Source organism: Dromaius novaehollandiae, chromosome 25 (genome assembly GCF_036370855.1).
Source record: "Dromaius novaehollandiae isolate bDroNov1 chromosome 25, bDroNov1.hap1, whole genome shotgun sequence".
NCBI classification, from domain to species: Eukaryota; Metazoa; Chordata; class Aves; order Casuariiformes; family Dromaiidae; genus Dromaius; species Dromaius novaehollandiae.
The window spans coordinates 4,080,922-4,107,651 of NC_088122.1; the positions used below are offsets into that span (position 1 = coordinate 4,080,922).

At 41.7% G+C, this 26,730-nt stretch overlaps 1 protein-coding gene across 1 annotated transcript; it reads right to left on the minus strand.

Annotated features, from left to right (window-relative positions):
- Positions 1-939: 939 nt before the first annotated feature.
- Positions 940-26,707, minus strand: TIMM44 (translocase of inner mitochondrial membrane 44). The gene is made up of 13 exons (XM_026105432.2): positions 26,608-26,707; positions 24,180-24,287; positions 23,488-23,658; positions 22,779-22,859; positions 21,578-21,727; positions 18,936-19,075; positions 18,378-18,463; positions 16,455-16,547; positions 15,971-16,095; positions 14,263-14,313; positions 11,691-11,780; positions 9,670-9,780; positions 940-2,399 (listed from the first exon to the last, which is right to left on the minus strand). Exons 1-13 carry the CDS (start codon positions 26,638-26,640, stop codon positions 2,280-2,282), a joined length of 1,359 nt encoding a protein of 452 aa, XP_025961217.1. The 5' UTR covers positions 26,641-26,707; the 3' UTR covers positions 940-2,279.
- Between the last annotated feature and the right edge of the window lie 23 nt (positions 26,708-26,730).

The window sequence follows — 26,730 nt, forward strand, 5'->3', positions numbered from 1 at the left end:
AGCTATCCAAAGCAGACAAATTATGTTTACACTCTTAGCTCGGTGCCTGCATTTTCTTTTTAAACACTGGTTACAAAAAACCTAAAGCATATCAAATAAAAGGAATTTTGTACTTGTTCCATAGAAGCACCCGTAACGACTCAGACAGCAGGCTGTACATTGCACATACATACATAGACTCGTCTTCAATTTGATCAGTGACTGCCCACACCCAGCTGATGAGGAGGCATGGCAGAAGATACCAGTCTTGATTTTCTGAGACCACTCACTCACTTTCTGTAGATTCTTGGTGATAAGACTTTCCTCAGCCTTGATGAAGTTCTGGCAGTATCTCAAAGATGATTAATAACAACATAATTTGAGTGCCAACAACATAATAAGTGGTCCAGATGTTCAAATAAAGAATTAGTCTTTGCACACAGGATACAACCAAGGTGCAGAAATACTTTAGAGGGGATCTGTCCTAGGAACAGCCTCACTGAATGAGCCCCACAAACTTTCATCCTCCATTTCTGAAGGCAGTCAGATACAGGGATTGCCCATTTCACAGTTGCTTTTTGCACTGTGGAATTTATTTTGCTGAGATCTTTTTTAACTCAAGTATTTTAAGCACTGGTACATAAAATCAAACAAACAAAGAACCACACTTGAAATGATTTCACTGGTAAAAGCACCAGTGAGAACACTGCACGATGAGGCAGCATGGACACCATCCCACCCACAGCCTGCCTTGAGAGAAGATCCCAGCATGGCAGCCAGACAGCAGGTTTGAGCATCTTCAAAGAAGTCAGGGCAGACAGTGCTACTGAACTTCCTGTGCACGCCAGCTCTCAGACTACAATGGATGCTACAGAAATTAAACATCTCACCCAAGAGCCATAATAACTCCACTTACATTCAAAGGACATCAAAGGATCTGGACACTCACAAGAGAAAGAAGAATGGGCAAATTATTCTCTTTAATCACAACGTCAAGGAAGTGCTATCCTGCACCACCCCATTTTGTGTACAGGCAGAAAAACAGCAGCAGATCCATCCTTTGATTTCCTATTTCATAAAAGTTTTCTTTTCCCCCCACCTCACTCTCCATCAAGAGGAGGCAGCTGAAGAATTGACCCACATGATAACTCCCAACTGAACCTCCAGCAGAAGCCCAGAGCCAAGAGTCCGTGCAAGTGTGCCAACAGCTCACTCTGATGTCTTCCAGTTGCTACCTGGGACTCCCAGGCCAGGTGTGCCATCCCCCTGAAGCATGAGTCCACCTGGTGCAGAAAGCCGTGCTCATAATACACTTAAAAGAGTAGGTAAGTGAACTGCACCCTCTTTACTCACCTCACATGATAAATATCTGAGCTACAAGAGGTGATGTTCTGCCTGGTTTTGCATCTTATTTACTCATTTGTTGCTATTCAGTCGAACCCTATTCCTGGCGACTGTTCCAATGCTCCGTCTGCCTCCCTGCAGCTGGTTGGGGCCTGTCCCCTCCACACTGTCCGATTAACCTGGCAGGGAGATGCAGTCATGTGCTCTTTAGTGGCACCAGCTGATGCAATGAATAGAAACACTGGAAACACGATTCCCCCTGCAAAGCTGTGGATACATGAGTATTATCACTGGCAGCAAGCTTCGTCTCTGCAGCTGGTCTTCAGAACTTGCCTGATGATACTGTCACCTCCATTATGGCTGTGCCCCCCAACAACTAAGAGTTGCAAAAACCTAATTGTATTTGGTTTGGTAAAGTGCAAGACACTGCAGCAACAGAAGGCTTATTGGTGCAACCTCATGAGAGATGTATGTTAGCTGAGACCTACGTGCCTTAAGAGCACCTCTAAGTGCTTTTCAGGATGCTGTGAGGCCATCAGAAGATGACAGCAGATGGAAACTAGACCAGACACTGTGGCTGTGCCCTCAGATACCCACCTCTGTCCAACCCTGGAAGCACTGGGGAACAAAATCAGCCTCTTTCAGCCACAATTAAAAAAAGGAGCCAATAGCAGCTGCTAGTGTCTTAGATCATTCACATTTAAATCTACCATACATCCTTACAGTGCAATTGCTACACAGCAAAGCATAAGGCAGATATGTCAGACTCATCCAGTTCATAATAGGGATTGGTATAATGATGGCACACCTAATAGCCTCTTCTTCTGAAAAGGAACCAATCTAGCCTCTTCCCTCCCCACTCCCACCCCCATATTTCATCATGCAGTAGATTGGTGCAAGTTCAGAGATGGCATCGCTTTGAGAGAGGTACTGGAAGTTCTAGGATGTAATTCTTCTCAGAGAACCTGCTCGGTGCTCGATGAGGAAATGTCTAATAACCTCCAAGCAGCATAAGGGTTGAGTTCGTCCTGGTCTCTGCAAAGTGCCCACACATACAGCATCCGCAGAACCTTGTCCTGGAAGAAAAATGCAGTTGTCAGAATTTGTATGATGGTCACGGACTTCCCACCTCAGTGCTGACCAGGAACAAGCTCCACGCTTCCTCCAGAGATTGTTCTCGTCAAAATTTTGCTTTCTGGATACTAAGCCCAAGGATCCCAAATAAGGATAGGTCCAGCAATGTTTACTAGGTTGTGGTTATACACTCATTACAGTCAGGAACAGAGACACTTTTGATTTCCAAACACAAAATTAGGATTTCCAAGTATCTCTAGAGGGTGTACATTCATCGACAGACACCACTGTCAAGCTTGGTAATAATTTTCTTATTTTCAATAGAAATTTCTGGTTTCAAACTCATTTTGACTGCTAGGGTGTATTGCTGTCCATAACTTCGAGCTTAGGCTCTTCCCCACACCTATAACTCTGCCTCTCCCATATCAGCCTGTATAGCTGCTGATCAGCTGCATCCATAGCTATTGCTAGCTCTCACACTTCAACTGGAGCAGCTGAAATTATCCAGAAATTATAAACATTGAGTCTGAGGAGAGACAGAGGATAAAAATCATCATTTATTGATGAAAATCAGGTCTTACTGAGCCTAACCACAGTTTTATCTACAACAAACACTAATTCTTCAGTCAAATCTTTGCTGCACAAACACAATGCCTTCACCATAGGAGTTTACAGACTGTGAAAAATAACTGTAGGATTTCCCACGCTTGATACACGTAATGAGAACACTTGCAGTTTTGTCCTTAGTAAGTGAATAAGGATAAAAACCATACTTCAGCACATCCTGAGTCAATCACTCATGGTCTCAAGAAAACAAATCCAGGAATAGTCTCTGCAGCTACTGCTGACAAAGTCTCTCAGGAAAGGGGTGACACTACCTATCACATAGAATGGGCTGCCAGGAGCCTAAATTTGATCAGTCCTATGATCAGTTTAACTGCAGCTATCTATTAATTCTGAAAAATCCAAGTTTACTATGTTTTCACAATTTCTGAATTGCCAAAGCTACACATCTGGGAATTTAATGTTTACTCAAGCTTTCTGCCTAAATTCATCACTTCTATCGAGACGCTGCCATCAGAAACAAATGACGACTATATTAATGGACAAGGCCCAACAAGATCCACCTTTCTCCCTTGCAGCTCAATTTCCCAGGCTCTCCCTTGCTAAACCAGTCTAACAGAATATGAGAGACCACAGCCAGGTCACAACTTGTCTTAGAGGCAACACCAGCTGAAAGCTTATAAGTTGCCTTAAAAAACACAGCTGGAAGGAAAACAGACAAACAGACCACCACACTATCAAAGATTCTCTCAATCCAACCTCATAGAGGTGAAAGACAACACCAAGACCAGGCCTGTTCCTGAGAGCATCTGACCAGCAGACATCTAGTTTAGAAAGGTCACTGACAGCCCCCGTAAGCCACAGAGCATTCCCCAATATACTATTAAAAATGTCAATTGCTCTGAAAGAAGTCTCTAACATTGTTTGATACAAGCCTCAAAACAGCCAGAACAAAGAGTGATGCTTAGTGAAAACATGAAAAATGGTAAGAAATGCATAAAATTTAGGACTCCAGAGAGAAATTCCTACACTTCTGAAATGACTGACAGTAACAAACATCTCATCACCTTTCTAATCACAGAGAGAATCCAAAATGATCCTGTTTATGTGCAGCCAAAAATCAAGCTACAGAAGCTAGCTAAGTAACAAGCAGTCATATAATTTTCCCTCGAATAGCCAAGGTCCCATCTAAATATGAAAAAGCTGCTCTCTTCCTGGATAACTGTTAGCTCTGCTAATTGATTCTGAGCTAAGTTACAGGTGATTAGTAACTGCCCAGCAATGATTCTCACTGGAAAGGCTGTAAGAGCACCGGAGCACTGCTGCAACCACGCAGTTACGAGCAGTGCTAGTTTGTGCGAGCCCAGACTGAACAGAATTGTTTGGATTTGGACCGCAAACTCTGAAGTACATTTATAAACATAGCAGGTATCACTGATGGGCAAAGGTAAGGTTGTTTTAGTAACTCAGGCATGTATTTTGATATTAATAGGTCTTAGATTTCAGTGAAATATAAGCACAAATCCAAAATTCTCTAATACACCTTAATTATAACACTAAATCAGTTACATTCTCTAAGAACTCAGAAGTTAATTAGAAGAATCAGAAGATAAATAATTTACCTGAGAAAAGATTTTGTTACTGCATCTGCACTGAAGTCAGATAAACCAAGGCCAAAGGTACATCCAAGGAAGAGAACGACTAGGAACAAGTACTTGATTTTATAAACTCATTTCCAGACAAAACAAACCGAAACAAAAAAAATTTATCTGACTTACTTCAAGGGAGTTATATTTGAACAGAATCAAGAATGTTTGGGATGGAAGAGATGTATAATGAGAACGGCATTAACCACAGAGGGACAAGAATTTCCCTCAGATAAGGGAGTGTCATTGAGGGATCAGACTAAGCATTGGCTCAATTCCCAGACATGTACTTAACTACTATATTTTGATCCAACGTGTGAATCTTTATAGGTTACAAATTAGGTATAGAAATGTGAGGGGGAGACTTTCTGTACCAGTGCAGTCATTAGAAACTAATGCTTTAGAAATACTGTGCATCATAAAGCCATTTTTTTCCTTAATGTTTCAAAAGCTTAACTTGCTTCACTTCTGGTTGGAACTGTTAAAATGAAAACTTGAGTCATGCAGATGTTTGGGATATGTAAGTAAGGGGAGCAGAGGAGAGAAGAGAAGAAAAACAACAGAACATTTGAGTGCCTGAGGAAGCTGGAGAGCTGTGAATCCTTCAAGAAGGATCTTCACAGCATTCATCAGGCTACCAGACCCTAAACATAACTTTGGATTGTGAAAGGCCAAGGTATATCCCTAGCTCAAAGAATGTTTTTTTAGTCAATGTTTCCTTTCATTTTTTGGCTTGTTTTCTAAGTCTTCACATTCATTTCTTTTTCTTGTAAAAAATAAAAAAATCCTGCTAATACATCAAGACTACTACCTCTGACTTTGGCCAGTACGAGATACGCTAGGGAAAAAGTAAAAGAAACAGGATTTGTAGCAAGCAGGTCCTTATGTAACTGACTGCAGGGAAGCGTCGGGGTTTCCTGGGACTCAGCTCCATCTGGACTTCCTTGTTCCCAAGAGTCATCAACAGATCCATCCTTCACGAATTTGAGCTAATTTACAGTTGAGCTAATTTACACCTTCAACTTTCACAGCCCTCCATCACAGTAACCACATTATTCTACATGAGCAAAAACACTGTCCTTGGTTGCAAGTTTTCTGCCTTCATTCAACAGACCCTGCTTGTTCTTGAGTTACAAAACCAAAGGGTTCCCTTATTTGGTACCTTCATGGCAATCTGTTTTACAGCCCTTTATCCATGTTTATCTCTTTTCCTAATTCAATTGGGTTTTTTTTATGGATACTTCTCCATGCCTCTCATTGCCCTGACGACTCTGTAATTCTTTTAATTACACTATATATGTTCTTGAATATAGGGTTTCTGAAGGAAGAAGTGCAGAACACCTTAGAATTGCTGGTGACCTCAGAGCATGCACTACTAAACAAAGAGCACAGCTTTCTTCCTGAAAATGAGACGTGATGAAGCATAGAAACGTTTTGTTCCTGAAGCTGAGAGATTTTTGGCTTACTGATTTGATGCTTTTATTAATAGGGTACATCTTAATCCTGAATGTACAGTGCATGCTGCTGCATACAGAATGCTGCACACAGAGCCTGGGACGGCAAACATCTGTGGACTCCCAGAGGTGGGTTTCAATCGTGGCTATGCATACAAAATAAAATTTGTCCTTTAATCCCACAGTCTACTATGAGAAACAGCATCCTGTCTCAGAGTCCCTCAGGATTCAATTTTACAAAGATCCCTCTGACCTCCGAGCACTGCTCAGTGGGCTGTGTACGGCTTAGCTTCCCCAGATTGATGGTGTGGTGCTCCGCAGGGATCTCCTGCATTTACTACCACAACACCTGGCCCAGTTCCTTCACAGACTGTCCAGTCTCCCCCCATCTCACCAGGGGTGAGCACGCAGCACAGCAGTGGGAGCTTGAACAACTGCAAACTAGGTAATACCGCAGCAATTACAAGCACATGATTTCTATTTAGAGAGTTTACAGTTTGAGCCTCTTTTTCCCTAGAAGGTCATTTGTTCAACACTCTGCAGGAGCAGCTCAGCAGTAACACCAAATCATAGTTACCAGCCAGCCTGCATCTGACATTTGATTAAAACTAAAGTTTCGTTTCCTATAGAGAATTTTAATGCATCTCCCTGATTTATTGCTGCTCCAGAGAAATCAGACAGCAAATGGACTTTGATATCCTGTTTCATAATTATCACATCAATACCTATCCTCTAGGATTGGAGAAATTTAATGCAAGAAATCACTATATCAGCTGTTCCTCCCCCTGCAGTAAATGTGACAGGTCGTAAATCAGTCCAGATGGGCCCCATCTTTAAAATTAGTCCATTTTTTTTGTAAACTTACAGTCTGGACTAAAGAGAATGGTTACAGAAAGCCAATATTTATTAAATGCATGTATTAATTTTAATGCAAGTCTGCTAGAAACTCCCAGCTCCAGGCTTCTCACAATGTCACCCATTATACATCATTAAACTACTTAAACATTGCACAGACACAGTGCAAGCCAGAGCTGTCTGGATAACCAGCCACTCAGGAACAAAGGTATTCCAGAAAAATGCACCGGCTCGTCCAGCACGCTGCATCATTAACTCTGGTAACAAGCTCATTCTGTGGCTAAATCTGAAAAACTCAGTTTAGCATCGGTCACAACAGAACCTGCAGTCTAGGACTCGCACATTTAAAAGCTAAAACATCGGTGAAGTACAATCCATACAGATGTCAGCTTGCTGCATAGCAGTCACTCTACAAAAAGCCTCTTGTCAGAGGTTCCCATTAGAAGCCTGTATCATATACAGCACCTAACACAACTGGATATGGGAGACTTCCAGGAAATAAAGGCTTGTGACAGTGCACGACATTTTGTACCAGTCTTGCAAGGCAGTAGCAAAAAATCTGAACTCTCACTTCCACTTGCTTCCTGTGATTTTCCCCATCTCCAACAAAGAACTTAGTTAAGTAACTCCAGCTTCTGCCCTGTTTGCCAAACGCACTGCATCTTTGTGCTCAGCTCTTACGGTGCCCTTCATGAAAGGAAGGGGGAGAAAAAAGAACAGGATTAAGTGCAAGCTGTGTAATGGGGCTTTAATATATAGCTTTTCAGTCCTGTCCCAGAGAGCACTAAAGGAGCAGAAACCACAGGTGACAAATGTGCAGACAGGGGAGAACTGGCCAGGCACAGCAGCAGTAGCAGGAAGGGGAGAAAGTGCTGCTGGCAGTCACAGCTCCAGCTCCTCTCCTCACTGTGATCTAAAATGTTCCTTCTAGATGTTTGCAGACTCTTCTCACTTAAGAGAATTCTCAATTAATGGTTGTAACACTTGTTTCAAGAGTCTGACAGGAATAAATGTCTCATGCTGAGCACCACTAAACACCTCACCCAAAAGATGTAATATTATCCATATTTACACTCTCCTCTGGGTTTCATGGCCAGCCAATTTAAGCTAATTTTCTTTCAGACTTGCATAAGTTTCTCAAAGCCTTCTCTAGAGTCTAGCTATTAGCACATCTGGCCCAGGATAACCTAGCAACCCACAAAGCAACGAGAACAACCTGGCACACGGGATTAATCTATCTAAACTTCCCTCCTTAGGAACCTAACAATCATTAAAGGAAACGTATAGAGCACAAGTGAGAGGTTTCATAGGGTTTATATCTACCAGTTACAATCTCTTTTCTAGCCGTCTATTTGAGTACACAGAATATATCATCAGTGAAGACAGATTCTGTATTTGAGTAGAGAAGAAACAATTCTGCTACAGCCTTATCAAGACAGTAATCCACAACAATCCCAATCTGTTAAAGCACCAGCCCTGCTGCTTTCCACATGGATAGGAACAGAAATGCTCTTTTCTAGGCTTCAGCAACTACTGGTGCTTTCCATACCTTCATCTAGCAGCTTTGTGATGAAACTGATGAGAAATACAGCTGGGACAGCCTGCAAGAATGAGTTCAACTACCACAGTTCTCTAACTCTCTCCAGATTTTCACTCACCTTCTGACCTCTCCACCACTGCCAAGAATATTTTATTTTAGTCCAGTATTTCCAGCCATCTGGTAAGATGGTGGAACCCAGTACCCCATGTAACTGCATGACAATACCTTGACCATGGGTGATGACACCAACTAGTCAGTGTAGTATGTACAGGCAGACACCCACTGTTCTAGATGTATTGCTCTTTCCCTGGTTTTCCTCTATCTCATCTGGGGCTAGAGTTGATTTCTTGGGTCATTTTCATCTGTAAATATCCAGATGATTTTCCTTGATTGATTTAATTACTTGGCAAATGTTTATGTGAACACATGCAAACAAGCCCATGCTTTCTCCATAGTGCTCTGAGGTGAGGGGATGTGAGCCAGCTCTGGTCCAAAAGCCACAGAACCACAACTGTAAAGCATGGAACTAAGCTGGTAACTCAGCTGTAGATATATTAACTTTAGTACAGAGTATTACGGACAGTTCCACTGCTTCCAAAACAGAGCTTGTCCATTCTTCCCAGGTCTGGAGAACAGACAGAGCAAAGTTTTTAACCTATTCATCTAAAAAAGTTTCTCTAGCCCTACCTGTTTTCTCTTTCACTTGTGTTCAAGTCACCTGCTTCATCCTCTAGCCCTGTCTCATTAGGACCTCTGGGAGACACACAAGCAGACTAGACACCCTTGCAGGGCACAGCTTTCCTGTCTGCTGTGGGGGGGACCTCAGTATTTTACAGTATAATTCACAAAACAGCAGAGTACTTAGTTTTATTAACAAGTGCATGTACATCCTAAATAACAACAACAGTTTGTATCACTATGCACTTATTCATTTGACAGCCTTCTTTTTAATCGCTGACAGTTCATAACGTTCTAGTGGAGACTGTGCGGCACCAAGGGTCAGCACACCAGACACCTGCAAAAGCTCTAACAGTTTTGCTGAGAACTAGAGAGAGCACATCCTTGTGAGTGAATTATATAGAATGTGGATAAACAAAATGCAAAAGCACCACAGACCGCCTTAAGGGACTGCTAAAGAGACTGGATCCATCACAACTGAGATGGCTAGCAGGGAAACCCAAGAAAACTGTAGCAGCAGGCGAGCATCACTTACCAGATCACCTTCCACCACTTCCCCTTTCTGGTTCTTAACTGCCATCACAACCTGAGCCTGAAAAGTGATAATTAATACTGGTCCCTGCTCCATCATCTTCCCCATAGCCAGCTGCAAAGAAAGAAAATTCTATTAGAAAAAAGATCATATCTGAAGATTAGTGTAAAAGCATCAAGTATTTAACATAACTGCTATGGCTTGACACAGCTAACAGTGCCACTGCCTCTCAAAGCTGAACCTAGTCACTTTAATCAGGTTATTACCTGTTCTGTTCATACTGCTGCTGTAGACATTATTGTAAAGCATTTTCCCAGAACCTTTCCCTGTGCTTCAATACTTTCCAAAAAATGTTCTCAGTTTTCATACTTTTTCCTATGCTTAAGAATTTGCAAAACATGAACAAGCTCTGGTTTAAGTACTTCCAAAGTAGAAATTAATAATAAAAGAAATCATGCTCTTAAACATTTCCCAAAGAAAGTATACCACCTGAAGCTTCTTCACTTGCTTGTAAATGGGTCTTTAACTGAAACTGTACTGAACTAGATAAGGAGAACTAAGAAGGAGAAAGACTTCAAGTTAATAATGAAATGTCTTTCCAGCCACCACTTAGAATCAGTGCGCCGCTCTATACTAATTAGCACCCACAGAGGAAATAGCTTATTCACCGTGCAATGAAACCATGTCTCCTAGATACTAACTTAATACAGAAAACCCTTGATTTAAATAAGACACTAAGTATGACTATTACTTCCATAGATTTAATTTTGTTAAAACATGTTATTTATCACTGAAATTAATCAAAGGAATTGCAGATGCCACAGAAATTTTCCTGCTCACTTGGCACACACTTGCAGTTAACTTCCAGAGTTACAGAAGTTACAGAGTTACTGTGTTCTCTGTTCCTACAAGAATGACTCTGCTTTTGCCTTTATTAACGTACCACATTTGTCTGAACGGATTCAGCTTATAATCTTAGTCAGGATAATTGCATACAGCTCTATTGTCAATTTTTACAAGACTGCTGTTCCGTACTTCATTTACATCTCTATCAGAACAAAAAAATTTTACTTCTTTCCAGATTACAGTATAAATATACTATCATACTCCGTTCCAACAAAAACATGTAGTGAATGTTGCTACCATTGAGCTAGCATCTCTGACAACAAAGGCAAACCGCTGTTCTGACTTCAGACTATTTTCCGTATGTTTTGAAGTGCTACTGCGTAGCTGCCCTATTCCCCTCCTCCCCTTACGTATCTCCTTTGAGGCAGAACTGGTTATGGAATAGGGAAGGGCTGATCAAAGGTGAGAATTTCTTTTTGAAGATGCTTTTGCCATTGAAGGAAAGAGATCTGAAGGGAAGCTTGTGGGCCAGTGACAGATGAAACTAAAGACCCAATTAAATGAAAGTACTACTCTAGACTTACTGCTAAGTACAACAGTAACAGTTCTGGTTCCTCAATAAAAAGGAATGTGGAGAGCATTAAGACTGTGCGGACATTTGACAAGAATCCCCGACTACCAACACCGCTCCTAACCAGGCAATGGCTTTACTCGCAACCATTGCTTTCCTCCTCATCAAGAGCCATCCAGAACAGCAGTTAAGTCTCTCTAGTAGCCATTCCTGCATTGCATGACCTTGAGTCACAGAAATATCACACATTATCATCCAAAGTAAGCATCAACAAAGTCCTTCATGAAAACACTGGGTCAGTGCTATTTGCTTTTAATATTAGCTCTTCTAAATCTATACCCAGGTGATTAAAACCAAGGTGCCCCGGCAGAGAGGGGACAAGTCACAATCCTGTAATTTAGGCTTGATCACACAGTAGGGAATTACTTTCTCAAGTCTGCCCCATGTGCTCTCCTTTTCAGCGGTGGTAATCTGTTCCTCTGTTAGCAAATACAAGAACAGCATGAGGCAAGAAACAGCATTCACAACACGAAACAAAGCAGAAAAGTCCTAAAGTCACGAGTTTCTAATTCAGCCCCCAAGGTGAAGTACAGAAAAGGATACTCACATCAATGTTGTCGATGTCCAGAATCCTGGAGTGGAACTGGAGACCCATGGCTTTGGCTTGCTGGATTGGATGAGCAAGTTGACTGTAAGTCTAAATGAAGCAACAAACTTGTGTTACACGTTTGAATTTGTTCTGTCATAAAGAAAAAGGGATTTTTTCCTTAGCAAGAACCATCAAAAGAGACAAAAAAGTCATTTTCTTACAAACGTGCTGTAAAAACTTATTTATTGCAAGATATCAAATAGCTACATCAAATGTGCTGAGCTCCACATAACTAAATTCTCACTAAAACTCCCATCTCCGCTGGACATAAGAGGACATCCATCATTCATCAGAAAATATGCACACTGGGTGCACCTGGTAGCCAAAGCACTTGCAGCTCTGACTTGACAGCATACAGGGAGAAACAATCTGGGAACCAAGCTACTTTCCTAGTACCCAGCCAGGCCCTGGAGGCAGCCCAGTATTTCCTGGCTCCTTTGCAGGCACACGCGCATATGCTTTATTATTTATGCACTGAGAACTGTTGTTGGGAATAGTAAATTTCTATTTGCTTCCAGCATTATCACAGCATTCTGGGCACCTGTCAAACAAACACGAGGCAGTCCCTACCACGACTCATGACCACAGACAGATCTTCTAACCTTCATCACAAGCATTAGGTGCAAATAACTTAGAGAAATATACTGGTCAAGTCACCAGACTGCAGTTGGAGTTACAGAACAGGAATTCTAGGGAGAGGAGGCAGTGACAGTTTTACAAACCACAAACTATATCTAAGTTTGTGGGCAGACAGTATCCTGCAGCCTGGCTGGAGTACTTGCCACTGCTGTAAGTTTTTGTCTTACTGGTTGTCATTCTAACATTTTAGCCACCAGTACCACACACTTAACACTTATGTGGTGATTCTATGCAAGAGCCTTCTTCTCCTGGACACACATTAATGAGACTCTCATTCTCTCCTTTGGCTTATTTTACATGAGTCTCGACTTACGAGCTTAATTTACAATTACAAGCAACTTAGAAGGGTTTGCCCTGCTGTCTTATGCATTGCAGTAAACTTGCTACTTCCGTCTACAGATTTGAGAGGAGTTCTAGGGTGTCATTTCAAAGGCTGCTTGAACCAGTAAAGAACTTTCTTTACTTTCAGACTGCTTTAAATATCTTACTCTTACATACTGCAAAATTGTTAGGAAGACCTAATAGAACAAACCACCATGAAAATTTTAAACAGAAAAGGTTTCCTCCTCCAGCGTGTGAATTTCCAGCCCTCTGGTGGTGGTGATCAGTAAGGTGAATATTCACTTTAAGCAGTTAAATTCTTTAGAAACAAAACAAGTATGGCTCTGTGTTGCCAACAGCACAATTATTTTGGAGCAGATTGAAGACTGAGCAGAATAAACATCCTCTCATGTTTAAATGCTAACTTCAGATAAGGATCTGCTTCCATGCAGTTGTGTGTGCAATAATACAATCACTGAATCACAATAATTCATAGACATTGATGGATGTGTGGATACACATTCAGCGGATGCAATACTGAAAATCTATCCCAGTAGAAAAACAAAACTACCATCTTAACAGTAAATTAAACTTTCTGCAGTCAGATTATCCAGGTTGTGGATTATCTGTGCTGCAAATGCATACAAATTTGAGCCTGCCAAGATTATTTGCTGTGATACTACAGTGGAGCTGCATTTATGTAGTAGCTACATGGACGATCAGCTCTGCAAACAGAAAATCACCACCATTTTGGATCAGCTTAGATGTCTCTGCACCTTCTTCAGGAATGCAGAGAAATACAAGGCAGACAGAGCCAATGAACTCATAGTCACAGCAGTGTAGACAGCTTCTTTGTATCCAGCTATGCTGGAACCCAGCTGACCATACACAGAGCCACTGTCTCTCCAGCAATTCCCCACAGCTTCAGGCTCTGGGGGCTCAATAAAGCTGCAGTAACTATCAAGCCAAGCGGGATGTGTGTGTTCATGTGGTTTTGCATCTCTCAAACTGTCACAAGACGGCCCAGTGCCAAGACACTCAAATGGTTTCAGAAAAGTCGGGCACGCCACTGCAGTGCTAAGCCTATGCTGAACAAAAGTGGATAGGTGTGAACTGGTGCTGCTGGGGCACTAAGGTGATTGTGCGTCATGAAAGGCCAAGCTGCAGGAAGGCTCATGAGCTCTTGGGGACTTCCATACCAGAGCTAAAAAGGTCCCTGGAACCGAGAGCACACAGTGCAACAATCCTCAAAGGCTCTGCAAAAGTCCATGGAAACCCAGAAGGGCAGTGCAAAACTGGAGCTAGTTAAACTAGCTTAGCTCTTAAAACAGTCACTATGTGTCTCTGTAAACAGCTTTCCTCCATTATCCAGACTATTCCAGGAATCCAGAGTATATGCTTGGCTGCATTAATGTTTTGTAGAATGAATACATTACACAGAGGAGCAGTTGGGCAAAGCAGGTAAGCAATGTCATAGATACACAGCTGGATGGCTTGCAAAGAGCACACAATATCCTACTTACAGAGGAGAACCCTAGCCTTTTCAGACATTTCTAGTAGCTCAACTTACCGCTTCATAGCACCAATCTTTGAGGATATCAAGTTCTCCAGACATCATAGCCTAAGAGAAAAATCAAATAAAACACGAACATTTTAAAACGCCTCCCGTATCAGAGAGTTGAAATATCAGCACTTTTGGAAGCAAGCTACTTTAAATCCTGCATCATCTTGTGAGAGCCTGAAACAGGACAGGAGCAGAACAAACTGCCAAATAAAGACGAACAGCAATAAGAACTTCTATAAATAAAAAGATACCAAGTAGGATAGACAGAAACCTTTAAATGCTTAAGATACAAGCTATCTTCAAAGTTACTGTCCAACAGGTCACCAGAATGCACACTGTCCAGAAATCCTGAGAGGTGGGATCTAAGAGAAGCAGAAGTACAGGACAGATGCAGATCCTTAGTTTTCAAGATGGCAAAAAGGGAACACAATGAGCAGAAGAATTGCATTGCAACTCATGAAAAGATTTTTCCTTAGAACACTGTGCAATAAACACCTAAAGCTCATAAGACAGACACTGTGAATTTACTAGATTTCAAAATAAAGTTATTTGTATGCGGCAGGATGTTTTTCAATATAACGGCTATAAATCTTCATACTTGGGGGCATCAGTAAGATGGCTGCCTACAGTTGGAAAGAAACCCTCCTACGAGAAGTACATTCTCCAAGAGTCAAGAACACATTTTTTGCTCCTGTTAGGAGCAGGAATCGGACTAGACTGATCACTAGGCTGATTTACAGGTCCATCTTATTTCTCTATAGACATTACAGTTCCAGTCACATACACACGAGTCAGTCGCTAGAAAGGCAGCAGTGATAAAACATAACTGTACATCACTTTGGATGTCTGTATCTGCAGGCATCATATTCTTCTTGACTCATCTTATGCTCATTACCTCATGACTAGGAGCATTATTAGCATGTATCAGTCTGAGATATGATCTGACAACATCATTACACTCTATTGTATTGTACAGTAGGATGAATAAATAACACTTTGTTCTTGGTTAACATCCATTTCTCTTCAAAAGTCTCAGTTTTTCCAGTCTCGTACAAATCTCTCAAAGTGTGATTTTTGTTATCCATCTCTTAATCCTCTACCTTCACTTTGTCTTTTCAGACACACTGTGACAGTGAGATGAACTACACACGTTCAGGGTTGAAGTCACATCCTTAATCAGTGCTATCATCTGAGTGTTTTTGTACTCTAGTCTTCAGAAACCTTAAAGTTTCACAAGATTTCTCAACTAGTGACAGAAATATTTTCACTGAACCCTTTGCCATGACCTGGTCTTCTTCCCAAGCAGTTACAGATCATTTAGAATCCAATAGTGCATTTGCACCAAATTCTTTCCTTCATCAATATTTGATATCATCACTAGCCTTGCACTGCTCATTCACCTAGTGCGGTTTGATTCCTCAAATGCACATACGATTTCTCATGGGAGAAAAAGGTCACAGCAGTTTCCCAGGCCAGAAAATTTTTTGCTATGCTATTAAATTGTGTAACACTATTTGCAACTAAATTGTGATGCGAGATCATGCTTCCCATTCCCAACGTTATCTCACATAGGATGTTATGCTAAGCTGGATGCTTGAGAAGCAAATGCTGTCCCGGCTTTTAATTTTAGCATTAGAAAATTAAAAGCAAAGTCTGCTATGCTGGGATAAAGGAAAAAACAAAACAAATGCATCATACTCTGTCCCCACCTTACCTCCAGGACATTGGGGATTATATCATTCTCGCATTGCTTTAAAAAACGATCTTTGTCAAAGGATGGATCCACTTTAAGTATCTCTGTCAAAACCTCAGACATTTCTGTCTTCGAGAACAACCCACCTGGTAAAACAATTCAATAAGACTGGTGATATGACAACTGTTGCCAAAAAAACAGGAGAAAGACAGACTTTTGGTTATATAACAGAAGGAAGGAAGAGTCGCCTGGGAACAGCTATAAACTGCACATTAGGTTTGAGATTTATCCCGTAATAGCACTTGTCATTGCATTACAATGCACTTCTGATCCAGTAACAGGTTGCTACACTGCATGATACTGGATAATGATCCATGCAAAGTACTATAAAGCTCCAGAATCTTTCCCAAAGGTTAATAATACATTGAGGACAACAGCACTAAGAGTCATAGGAACAGAGCTAAAAGGCTAGAGATGCATTTTCACAGCAAGCATGAAACATTACCTATTAAGTCCGTGACTTTGTCTGTGACAGCTCTGGAAGCTCGAATGAAAGCATTATCACTTTCATCATACTTCATTTTCATTTCAAAGAACCCTGAAAGGAGAGAAGACATGAGTAGCAGTGCCTTTCCACTACATTCCTGGCAGACTGTAGATTTAATCTACTAGTTCACTTCTAGATCTTTTCATTGATTAATAAGTTTCAATTTTAAAAGCTATTTTTTTCCTTATCTTCCTATAATGCTCTTAAATGTCAATAACTGTCACTATCTATGGGATCAGTTCCTTTACACATGAGTATTAGGGTTCCCTGTAGAGAACATGGTCCCACCAGAATCTTTCTGGCCTAGGAGAATGATAGTTTCTCTCACTTTGCCTCTGGACTTGCTTAGTACAGTAACAACCCCCCTTGACTCAGTCTGCTACAAGAAGCAGCAGGATGTAGTAATGCAAAGCCAACATCAAAAAGTGTACCTGAAAAATCAAAAGTAGACTTTAAAGCTTGCCAATTTTTGATAGAATAGCAAGACACCAGTACGGATGCAGTTTTTAAGCACCTCTGTGTACTGCTCAACCTTGAGGAGAAAGAAAGCCAAGCTATCGCAAAAACACAGAAGTTACTGAAGGGGAAGGAGAACTCCTTTTCCTCCTAATAAAGCAAAGTCTCAAAGGCAGAGAGAAGAGCAAGGGCAGGGGGGGAGGAAGGGGGGAAGCAAAGCCACTTAAACAAGTAGATATTGTTACAACAAAAATCACCGTCTGTCTCTGAACACCATCAGATGGACCAAAGAAACTGCAGTAGGTAGTCGTGGGATAATGGGTCCACAGGGAAGCTTCTTCCCACCATGTCAATTAACAATTGGAACGCTGCCCTGAAGCTTATGCTCCTTCCAAAAAATCACACTGTGTTCTTGGTACAGGTGGCACATAAAGAGAGAGCACACACTCTACAGCCTGGTGCAGCCACATCTGCAAAGCTGCCCAAATTGTGAAATAGGCAGTCTGGGAAATATGCACAAAAACAGAGAATGCACAAAGAGTTCATGCAAATTGCACAGGACTGGAGGATGCAATATGTGGAGAATCTCAGCAGCTATGAGCATCTCCTTCAAAAGACTAACACAAGGGACACAAAAACCTACTCCTGGACACTTCCCCATGAGCTCTGCTTTAAAGGAAGGTGGGAAGAAACAGGGTCCAAATTTTAGGATATGTCCAGTTTTACACAACAATTTTTTCCTTATTTGCCCTGCAGCTACAGGCAACAATTATTTTGATTTGCTGAAGGATTCTGGTTTCAGGGTTCTTTATGCCTTTCAGAAACATTAAGCATCTAGAAAACCATCAAAAATTATTGCCCACTGCAATACAGATATCCACTGTTTTTATGTTTTGAAATAAAAATAGAAAGGAAGTGAAGTTCCACATATCCCAGTGTTGTAAGCAAGTGACAGCAGAAACCAGCTCACTGAAGACAAGACTTATCCTCACCACAAGCTTGAGGTCAGGAAGAAGAGATCTCCCTGCCCTCTCCCTGATAACATGCATGCATGCCCTGGCCTCTTCACAGGGCCAGAGTGCATCTGACCAGAAAAAGCAGAGTTCAGTTCTCTTTGAGCAATAATGAAGGCAAGTTCTGATATCTACAAGGAGCTGTGATATTTTATTGATCCAAGGCAATACAAGTTTGGGGGGGGGGGGAGGGTCCCCAGCAGAGACTGAGCAGCATGGAGAAGGTACAATGTCGTCACTACTCCTACTTCCCATTTCACACCACCTCACAGGAACAGCTACAACAACAACAACAAAAAGGCCATGATTTGCATTATGTTAAGCCTAGTTGCACAGATGGCATCAGATCCAACATAGCAACAATCAGATCACTGAAAATAATGTGCTACGCCTTCATCTTTGGAACACTTACTGTTGAAGACTACGTTGTTGTCCTTGAAATCTTTCCACTGTTGATACCATTTTGAATCCTTATGCAGCACCACACCCATAGCCTCCCTAGAAAAAGCAGAAGACATGGGTACTCATGAACACGTACTTAATATCTGAGTGAGAGTAAAAAATCAGGATATACTGATGAACATCACTGCAGCATGCAGTACCACTGAGGCGGATATGTTGCATTCAAGATGCATGACTTAGTGCAGCAAGATAGTACAGAGAGGAAAGGAGCTCAGACTTGGTCTTGCTAAAATTAAATCAATAGCAAGATGTTAGAAATGAGAAAATATAATGCATGTGCACATAAAAATGTCATGTCAGAACATCTTTTTCTTAATGCCCAGCTTCACTATCACTAACATATGGTGGAATTTTGCTCTCATATCTACTTGCTCTGCTAAGTTGTGCCTCACCCCATAGCCTCACTTCAGCTCTCAGATTTTACCCGTCCCTAACCTGAAGTTAAATTTTAGAACTTTTATCAAATTATCCAGAGAAATATTCACCCAAAATTACCTCCAGTACTTACTCATTAGCTTCGAATACTCGCTCCTCTTTAATCCTCTCGCCTGAGAATTCTTTTCTTTTTCGTAGTCGCTCTGGACGTTTGTAAGGACCCGTCTGCCCTAAAACACTTTCATCTATTTCCTTCTTAACAGTTTCTACTCCCTGAAAGGAAAATATTCTTATTAGGGTGATTTACCTTTCAAAAAACTGCAAATCACTTCTATTGGAAAAAAAGATGCAACACCACAGGTTATTCTCCTCTCTCTCTACTCAGCAAATGGCTCTCTGCTAATGCATATGGAGAAACACACTGAAATTAAGGCTTTCTGCTTAAGAAGTTAGCAGTTTGGGACAGCAAACAGACAGCTCTATCTGGATCAACCTGAAGATAAAACAATAAAGTAGGAGGCACAGACACAGTCAAACCTGATGATTGATGAGGTGCAACCTCTACAGGCTCTCTCTACAGAGTTTAAATTTGAGTAAATTAAGTTAGAGGAAGGAAGGAATATCAGCTCCCAGCAGCTGCTGATGGAACAACAAGCTACATGTAAAGGAAGAATGATTTCTAGCATCCACAAATAGGGGAGAAGAAAAAGTCTTCAGGAAATCAGCACTAGCAGCAAAACCATCTGAAAGGTCAACAAAATCCAGGTCCAAGACATAAGCTCAAGCAAACAGAAGTTTTGCTTTTCCTGAAACACATATTTTAGAAACAAAAAGCAGCCTCACTTTCCACAGCAGAAACCTACAGATCTCCCAGCTGAGAAAATAGCTATGAAGTAAACTGGTTTTTGCCAGAGAAGAGGTGAAGAAAAATCACAGTAGCACAGCTTATACTAAAGCAGAGATATGAGATATTCTCTCTTTTCGATGAGGTTACATCAAGAAAAATGACTTGATAAATCTGGACTGATACACACCAGAGCGCAGCTACTTCCTTAATCCAGACTTTGCCGAGAGGAAGCCACATCCCACTGTAATCACTGGAGGGAATTTTGTCATACACTTCAATAGGGATTGGGACTAAAAGGCATTTTTAGTGTTTCTGCTTTATCTTGACTGCACTATTTTTACTAATTTACTGAACTTCTGAGCAGTAGTTTCTCTAGTGACTTTACCCATAGAAGACTTGTTTCACAAGAAGTACAGTTTCCTACTATAACCAGATACACTCAGGCAAAAAGTCATTTTATATATACACTCCTTCTGTATAGCTTTTTCCCAAGCTGCATGTTTATTTAGGGCATGTAGTTTATCTAGCCCAAAGCACCATGTGGCTTTATGAGAACTGTTAATTTTAAACGTTATTTTATGCAGTAATTTACTGGAGAACGCTCAAAAGCGTCCACCACAGCTTTGCCAGAATAAGACATCCTCTCCTATTAAAGTCAATGTGATTTCTTCCTGAGCACTGTTGTAACTTTGTTCAGGAACTAGACAGAATAGAAGATACGATATGAAGCAGAAATCGGACTTCAAGTGATTTTAAACACCACAGATAAGCAAATAAGAAGCTCTGAAGTTCAGTCCGTTCCTACAGACTATAAAATACTGTCTGAGGGATCTGGCAAAGAACTGAACAAAGCACGAGCCCCCATGGATACTACCCAGCCCTCGATTGTCCAAAAAAATAAAGTACCTCCTAAATACTGAAGTAATGGGGAGCTCAAAATGAGACTGTACTACTACAGTTTCTAAGATTACAGACTGGCTTTTCTCAAGCAGTAGACTGAGCATTCTGAATTCTACATACATACTGGAAAGTATAGCAAAGCTAGAATAACTGCTCAGCCTTTAAAAAGCTCTGTGTATCAGTTAACGTAAATCTGACAATGAATCAAAATACTTATCAGCACGTAAAGAAGAAATCTTTAAGCCTCAAAAAATTTACTTTAAACTTCTATAAAATCATTGCCTGCCTACAAGGAATGGCCAAGCAGCCTGCTTCACTGATGGAACAAACAGTTCTTAGATTAGGATGATGCTAGAGTAAGATAACAGGTTTCATTGCAGACAAACCAGCGTATAATGTGATCTGCTGCTGTGGCTGGAAGGGGCCTTTAGCAGATGACATCCTATTAGAAACACAGAAAGAAGGGAACTGACATGACTGATGAGGCTGATATTCCATCTGGCCAGGTATTCTCTCTTACAAAGGCTAAAGCCAAATATTTCAGAGGAAGCATGAGAAACCAGGGAGGAACACTTCTTTTTACACTATTTGTTAGTTGATTGGGTGATGTTGAAACATACGAGGGCTTACATATTTTCTAGAAAATCAGAGCTTTAGGCATGCCAGCTTGTCAATCAGTAGTTCCCAGGAGTACCACCAGTACCTGTCTACAGAAGAGGAACATATGCTACTCTGCTCCATGAGCACAGCAAACAACTTTTACAATATCACGTTTTGGCAGAAACTCAGCTACTTGAGACTTCACTTTTCTAGGGCAATTGAATGAATGCCACACTTGCAAAATACAGCTCTTAAATTTATCAGTTTATTCCAGTCGCTCACAAGTGGTACCTTTTTATGGGAAAGGTCTTGCTCTAAGAGTTTTGCATTTGATTTTAGAGCCAGCACAAGCTTGCACATGACTTCCATGATAATGACTTGTGTCCATAGGACTGGGCCTCAGAGAAGCAAGGGACCCACGTATGTACCTGAGAAATAGCTTTGAAGGCTGCTGTCTTGCCTAGTTTCTCCCCTCCTTTTGTCACCGACTCTGCAGACTGCTTTGCTGTTTTTGCTGCTTCTTCCACACCTTCCTTTATCTTACGGCCAATATCACTCTTACTTACTTCATCCAAACTCTGCAACAAAACAGGAAAGAAAAGGTTATAGAGACACTGGTTAAAATTCCTTTTGAGTAAGACATCTTTCCGAGTGCTACAGACATCCCAATGCAGACCCAGTAAGACTAAGCAAGCCTAAGGTGAATACACAGTTACAGGCCACAGGGGAGACTTACTGGGACGCAATGGCCAACACCACTGCGCAGAGCAACAATTTTGGCTAGTCATGAGACCATGTGCATTTGCAGTAACTGCTATCCATACATTTTAAAGTTCTTGACACGAAAGAGAAGGACCAACAATGCCAGAATTAAAATACTCCAGCCCTTTCCTTTGAAACACTCAGGTACTTCTTGATTCTCAACAGAAGGCCTAGGAGCGGTTGAGATAGTACCTTGCTACGCAGCTCTTCATGCAGAATTAGCAAACGCTTTTCTCACTCCAACAGCTTCACAAACATCACTTTTGCTGTGTTTACAGAGCCAGGATCTATCATGCAAGAGGTTAAAAAGACTCTGCCAGGATGAGCAGCAGCTGCTTATCCTTTCATTCTGCACAGTACGACCAGGTCATCGGATCCTCTTTTGAAGAGAATTTCAGAAATTTCACTGGCAGTAGGCAGTTGATCTTGAATGGGTCAGAAGCTACAAGCTCGCAGGAAGAGAAATGATATGATGACAGTACTAAATGATTTCCCCTGTTCTTCAATGGGATTTGGCTAACACATACTTTACAGCACACTCAACATGCTGCTGGAAAGACACTCGCTATGTCCACTTTTTATCTTTCGTAAGTGCTAGCAATGAGAGAACCACATGCACCATCTCCAATCTGCAAAATCAAGAGGAAACACTGGATGTTCTTGCAGTATCTGACCGCTGACCATACACTGACTGACAAAGCTGTCAAACATTGCTGCAGCTCTTAATGACTCCAATCTTAAAGATTTAGAATAGTGACCACCTCTCACCAAGAGAAAAAGAAAGGATGATAATTCAAATACACACAAAACACAAAGTCTTAGGACCAAATTGCCTCAGGGGAAGGTTTTTCCATAGTTATATTTTACCTCTCTAACTGTACCAGTTATTTCTTCAAGTTTCTTTTTAATCACTTCTGATGTCTTCACTGTTTCAGATTCAATGGTTTTCTGTGGAAAAAACATGCATGATATAACTATGAGGAGAAAAAACACTCATTCAACAACAGTTTAGCATATAGCACACCCCATTAACACTGTAATTTAGGACAAAAAAGCTACAGCTGCTCAGGTCTGAGTAGGATGAAAGATTCGTTTCTCTTCCTAGCATTTTTTAAGGTAAATAAACAACACTTTCTCACAACAGAAAAAAAAAATCAGAATATAACATGTTCTTTGCTGGGTAAAATCAATCCCCTGATCAACGCAATGTAAACTAACAGCTATCCTTAAACATAGGGAAAAGGAATTACACAGACAGCATCTAAACACTGACAAAATTACATTCAATGTCTCATTATTTTATCTGCTCATTATTTGGGAAATCTAATGAAGGATCTGCTGGAAAGATTTTCCATCCAAAAAAAAAAAAAAACAAACAAAAAAAAAAACAAAAAAACCCCCACACTCTAAGGCATTGATTGTACTTGTCAGTATTTCCAGCCAAGCAGAAGTTCTCATAAAAATAGGCATGCTGAACTAAACAATTCATTTGCACAAAGACTGAAGTTTAACATTCAGAACAGTAACAGCTTAGTGACTAGGCAACGAAAACATTGAAGGAATTCATGGGACTTACGTATTTCCTCCTCGCTTCTCGAAGTGCATCAGATTCTTCTAGCTTTTTAGCTTCATCTCGGAACTTTTTAATACTTTCTTTCATTTCTTTATTTTTTGCTAACTCCTGTTTGATGTTCTCCACAAAACCTGATATAAACCCCTTTCTTCCTCCAGAAGAGTAACATCTAGACTAAAGAAAATCATTACATATTGTAGAAACCAAAGAGACATTAAACTGAAGAAGTATTAAAGCCAGAAGGTGGTTTTACTTGAGTCAAACACTGTGTCACTTCTGGTGTATTTAATGTTGCAGAAAGCATATAGCCACCTTAAAAAAGAAACACCTTGCCCTCATAACAGACAAATGTATAACACAGTTGTAATGTCTTGTGACCTACATCTATATAGCCATGAAAAAAGCTGTTTCTCCTGAGGCAGTTTGACACTAGCTAGGCTTGAAACAGTTGTTGACAATCTCTACGGAAGATTTATGTGGTAGACGAAGGAGTTATTGGAACCCACTCTTAAGCTCTGCCATTTGTACTCAACTACTAAGAAAATGCTTGGATTCATCAGACGTATCTTAAAAAGTTGAAACTTTCGCCTAGAACTGCTATTCTCAGAAACATATCCACATCTAGTAGATTCAGTACTTCTATTGTTGGGAAAACACTTTGAGCCTGAAGTAAAAAAATTCAACCATTAACCAACCTGATAAAGCTCTAAAACAGGCCTGCTCGTTCCATACACTGTGCCACTGCAGACTGCAGGAACCGGGTATCTTCCAGATATAAGCCATATGCCACTGACAAGACATTTCTGCAATCAAAACATAAGATTAAGTTAGCACACAATACAAGATGATAGCTGGCTTAAAGAGCCAAGAAAGGAAAGAAAAGAATATTGCAAAAAGACAATACAATCTGTTCCCCAAAGACCAGTGAATAAGTGCTGCCAGGAAATATTTGCAGGCTGGCACGATAGGACAATCCATAACAGTGCTGTTATACATTTAAACTGCACTGCATCCTCTTAAAATTAATTTTGATAAAACCAAAGTTGCAGTCCAAAATGGGCAATATACTTTTCATCATTACTTGGAAAACTATATGTGCTGCACAGAAGGCTGATTTTACGAAAACAGTGAGGCGCAGGTAAATCTGTCCTTTATACATGATCAGTAACTGGTTGAAACATCTGTTCATGATGAGAAGTATACTGTTTTTGTAAGAAAATTGGCTCCAAAACTAACTATTCCCCCAATTACAGAGGACAACCAGGGCCACTCTGTGTGTAAGCTTTGTGCTGCTAGAAGTCAGAGAAACATCTTTTGCCCCAAGACATGGAACAGAAAAAATGCACTTGAAGTCCACATATAGACTGTTCACTGAGAAGTTTTGCTGCATCTTGCTGAGACCACAAGCTGCAAACTCTTGTATCACATAACTCATCTTTCAGTTCAGCATCCTATATTGATAGCAGACTGTGCACAGCTCTCAGCTTCTTGTCTTAGCTCACTCAAAGTGATCTGTCAGCACCCAGCTAGCTCCTCTTTCCCACACTCCGGGAGAACCTGTTCAGCCTATCCTTGGCCTCCAGTCAGGCAAAACCTGGAGCTTTTACCTCAAACTAGCCTCCTGTTCCTGAAGGGCCTGCATTACCCAACTCGTGCAACCCAAGCTGCTTCTCTCAAACCATTCACCCTAAAAAAACAAACATGGGCAAATTAAGTCCTATAAGCCTTGCCATGGTAAACTTTGAAAAAAACTCTGTAAGCCAAGAACATTTAATTCTGTGTCCAAGGCTAGCAATAAGGTGTCCTCTCTTTATCAGGCTCAAAGCTGTTGAAACGGTGTAAATAGCCACTGTCCTGTCCTGTAGCTTCAGTGACAGCACTGACAAACAGCACAAGCCAAATCCAGAGCTTACCTCTGACAAGAAGCAATGGCATAATTGCCTCACATATCCTAGTGGTCCAAAAATATGCTTTGCGTTAACTCATTTGTTTCCACGTATCTAGTAAGTCAAATCTTTTAAATTCAGCTCCCTCTTATTTATTTTCTCTGCAGCTATAGCTAAGCTTTGTTAATCAGATTGCTTAACTTAAAAATACCAAGTTTAAATCACAGAATTAAACGTTCTCCACAACCAGAATCATCAGACGTTGCTGCTCAAATCATCACCAAGTCCAGGCTTTGTAGCACACAGAAACAAGCTAGATAGTACGTGAAAAACTTAAACATCTGTATTCTTTTAACTGTGAGAATTACATTAAAATATGGAACATACTGCCTACTGGATTTAACAGCTCACTCCTCTTAATCAACATGCAAATTTCTTCATTTACTCAGCATTTAGGGGGAAAAACTTAGCCCCAAGGTTTGCTTTGGGGACAAAAAGAGATCACCAGCAACCTTCAAAGAATATCAAACTCTGAAGCATCTTCTAAAGCCAGAATCTTGGCATTCAATTCATGCATCCACTCATCTTCTCAGCTCAGAGAAAAACTCATGTTTAATTTGAAACTATTTAGCAAAGGGCATCAACAGAGCAGCCTAATATTGCAGACAGCTCTGTCAAAACTTTCCAGAAGCTCAGAAGACAGGTCGAGGCTACACTGACTATTTTCTCTAGGTTCTTTCTGGCATCTCAAATGCGCAGTGTGGGTCACTGTGCGACATACTCGAGCTAAAGGAAAGGAGGGCACAGGGATGGACACGGGAGCGGGGAGAGACGACAGGACCCTCGCGACAGCCCGGGCAGCCTTCAGGGAATGGCTCGAGCCGGACCTCAGCGGAGAAAGCCCGCGGTGCCGGCGCCGCAGCAGCCCCGGTGCCGCCGGAGCGGGCAGGGCGGGGATTCGGCAACTGGGCCGCCTCCCCCGGCAGCACCCGCTGGCGCAGTCCCAGACGTGCGGCGGCACCGGCCCAGGAGCCGCCGCGGCGCGGCAGGCCTGGCGCTCCCCCCCACGGCGGCCCCCGCCCCGCGCCACGCCGGAGCAGGCCGCGCCTCACGGGGCGGCAGGCGCGACCCGGCGGAGGCTCCTGCCGCAGCCCCGCGGCGCGGAGCCGCCTCACAGAGCCGAGCCAGCCCAGGGCGAGGGCAGTAGCTCCCCCGCCCGCCGCAGCTCCGCGCTCACCCGGCAGCCCCCGGACGCCGCCGCCGCCGCCATCTTGAGCGTGTGACCTTCGCGCGGCGCCGCGGAGTGACGTCACTGCAGCGCGCCTCCGCGGCGCAGGCGCAGTCGGCCGGGGGGGGGCGG

Excerpts from the sequence above, each read along its gene's own strand:
- TIMM44 (XM_026105432.2), bottom strand. The coding sequence starts at position 26,640 with ATGGCGGCGGCGGCGGCGTCCGGGGGCTGCCGG. Across the intron at positions 18,464-18,935 it reads CGAGTATTCGAAGCTAATGA|GGAGGCTATGGGTGTGGTGC; the intron begins GTAAGTACTGGA and ends TGCTTTTTCTAG. Across the intron at positions 11,781-14,262 it reads AAGATTGGTGCTATGAAGCG|ACTTACAGTCAACTTGCTCA; the intron begins GTAAGTTGAGCT and ends TGCTTCATTTAG.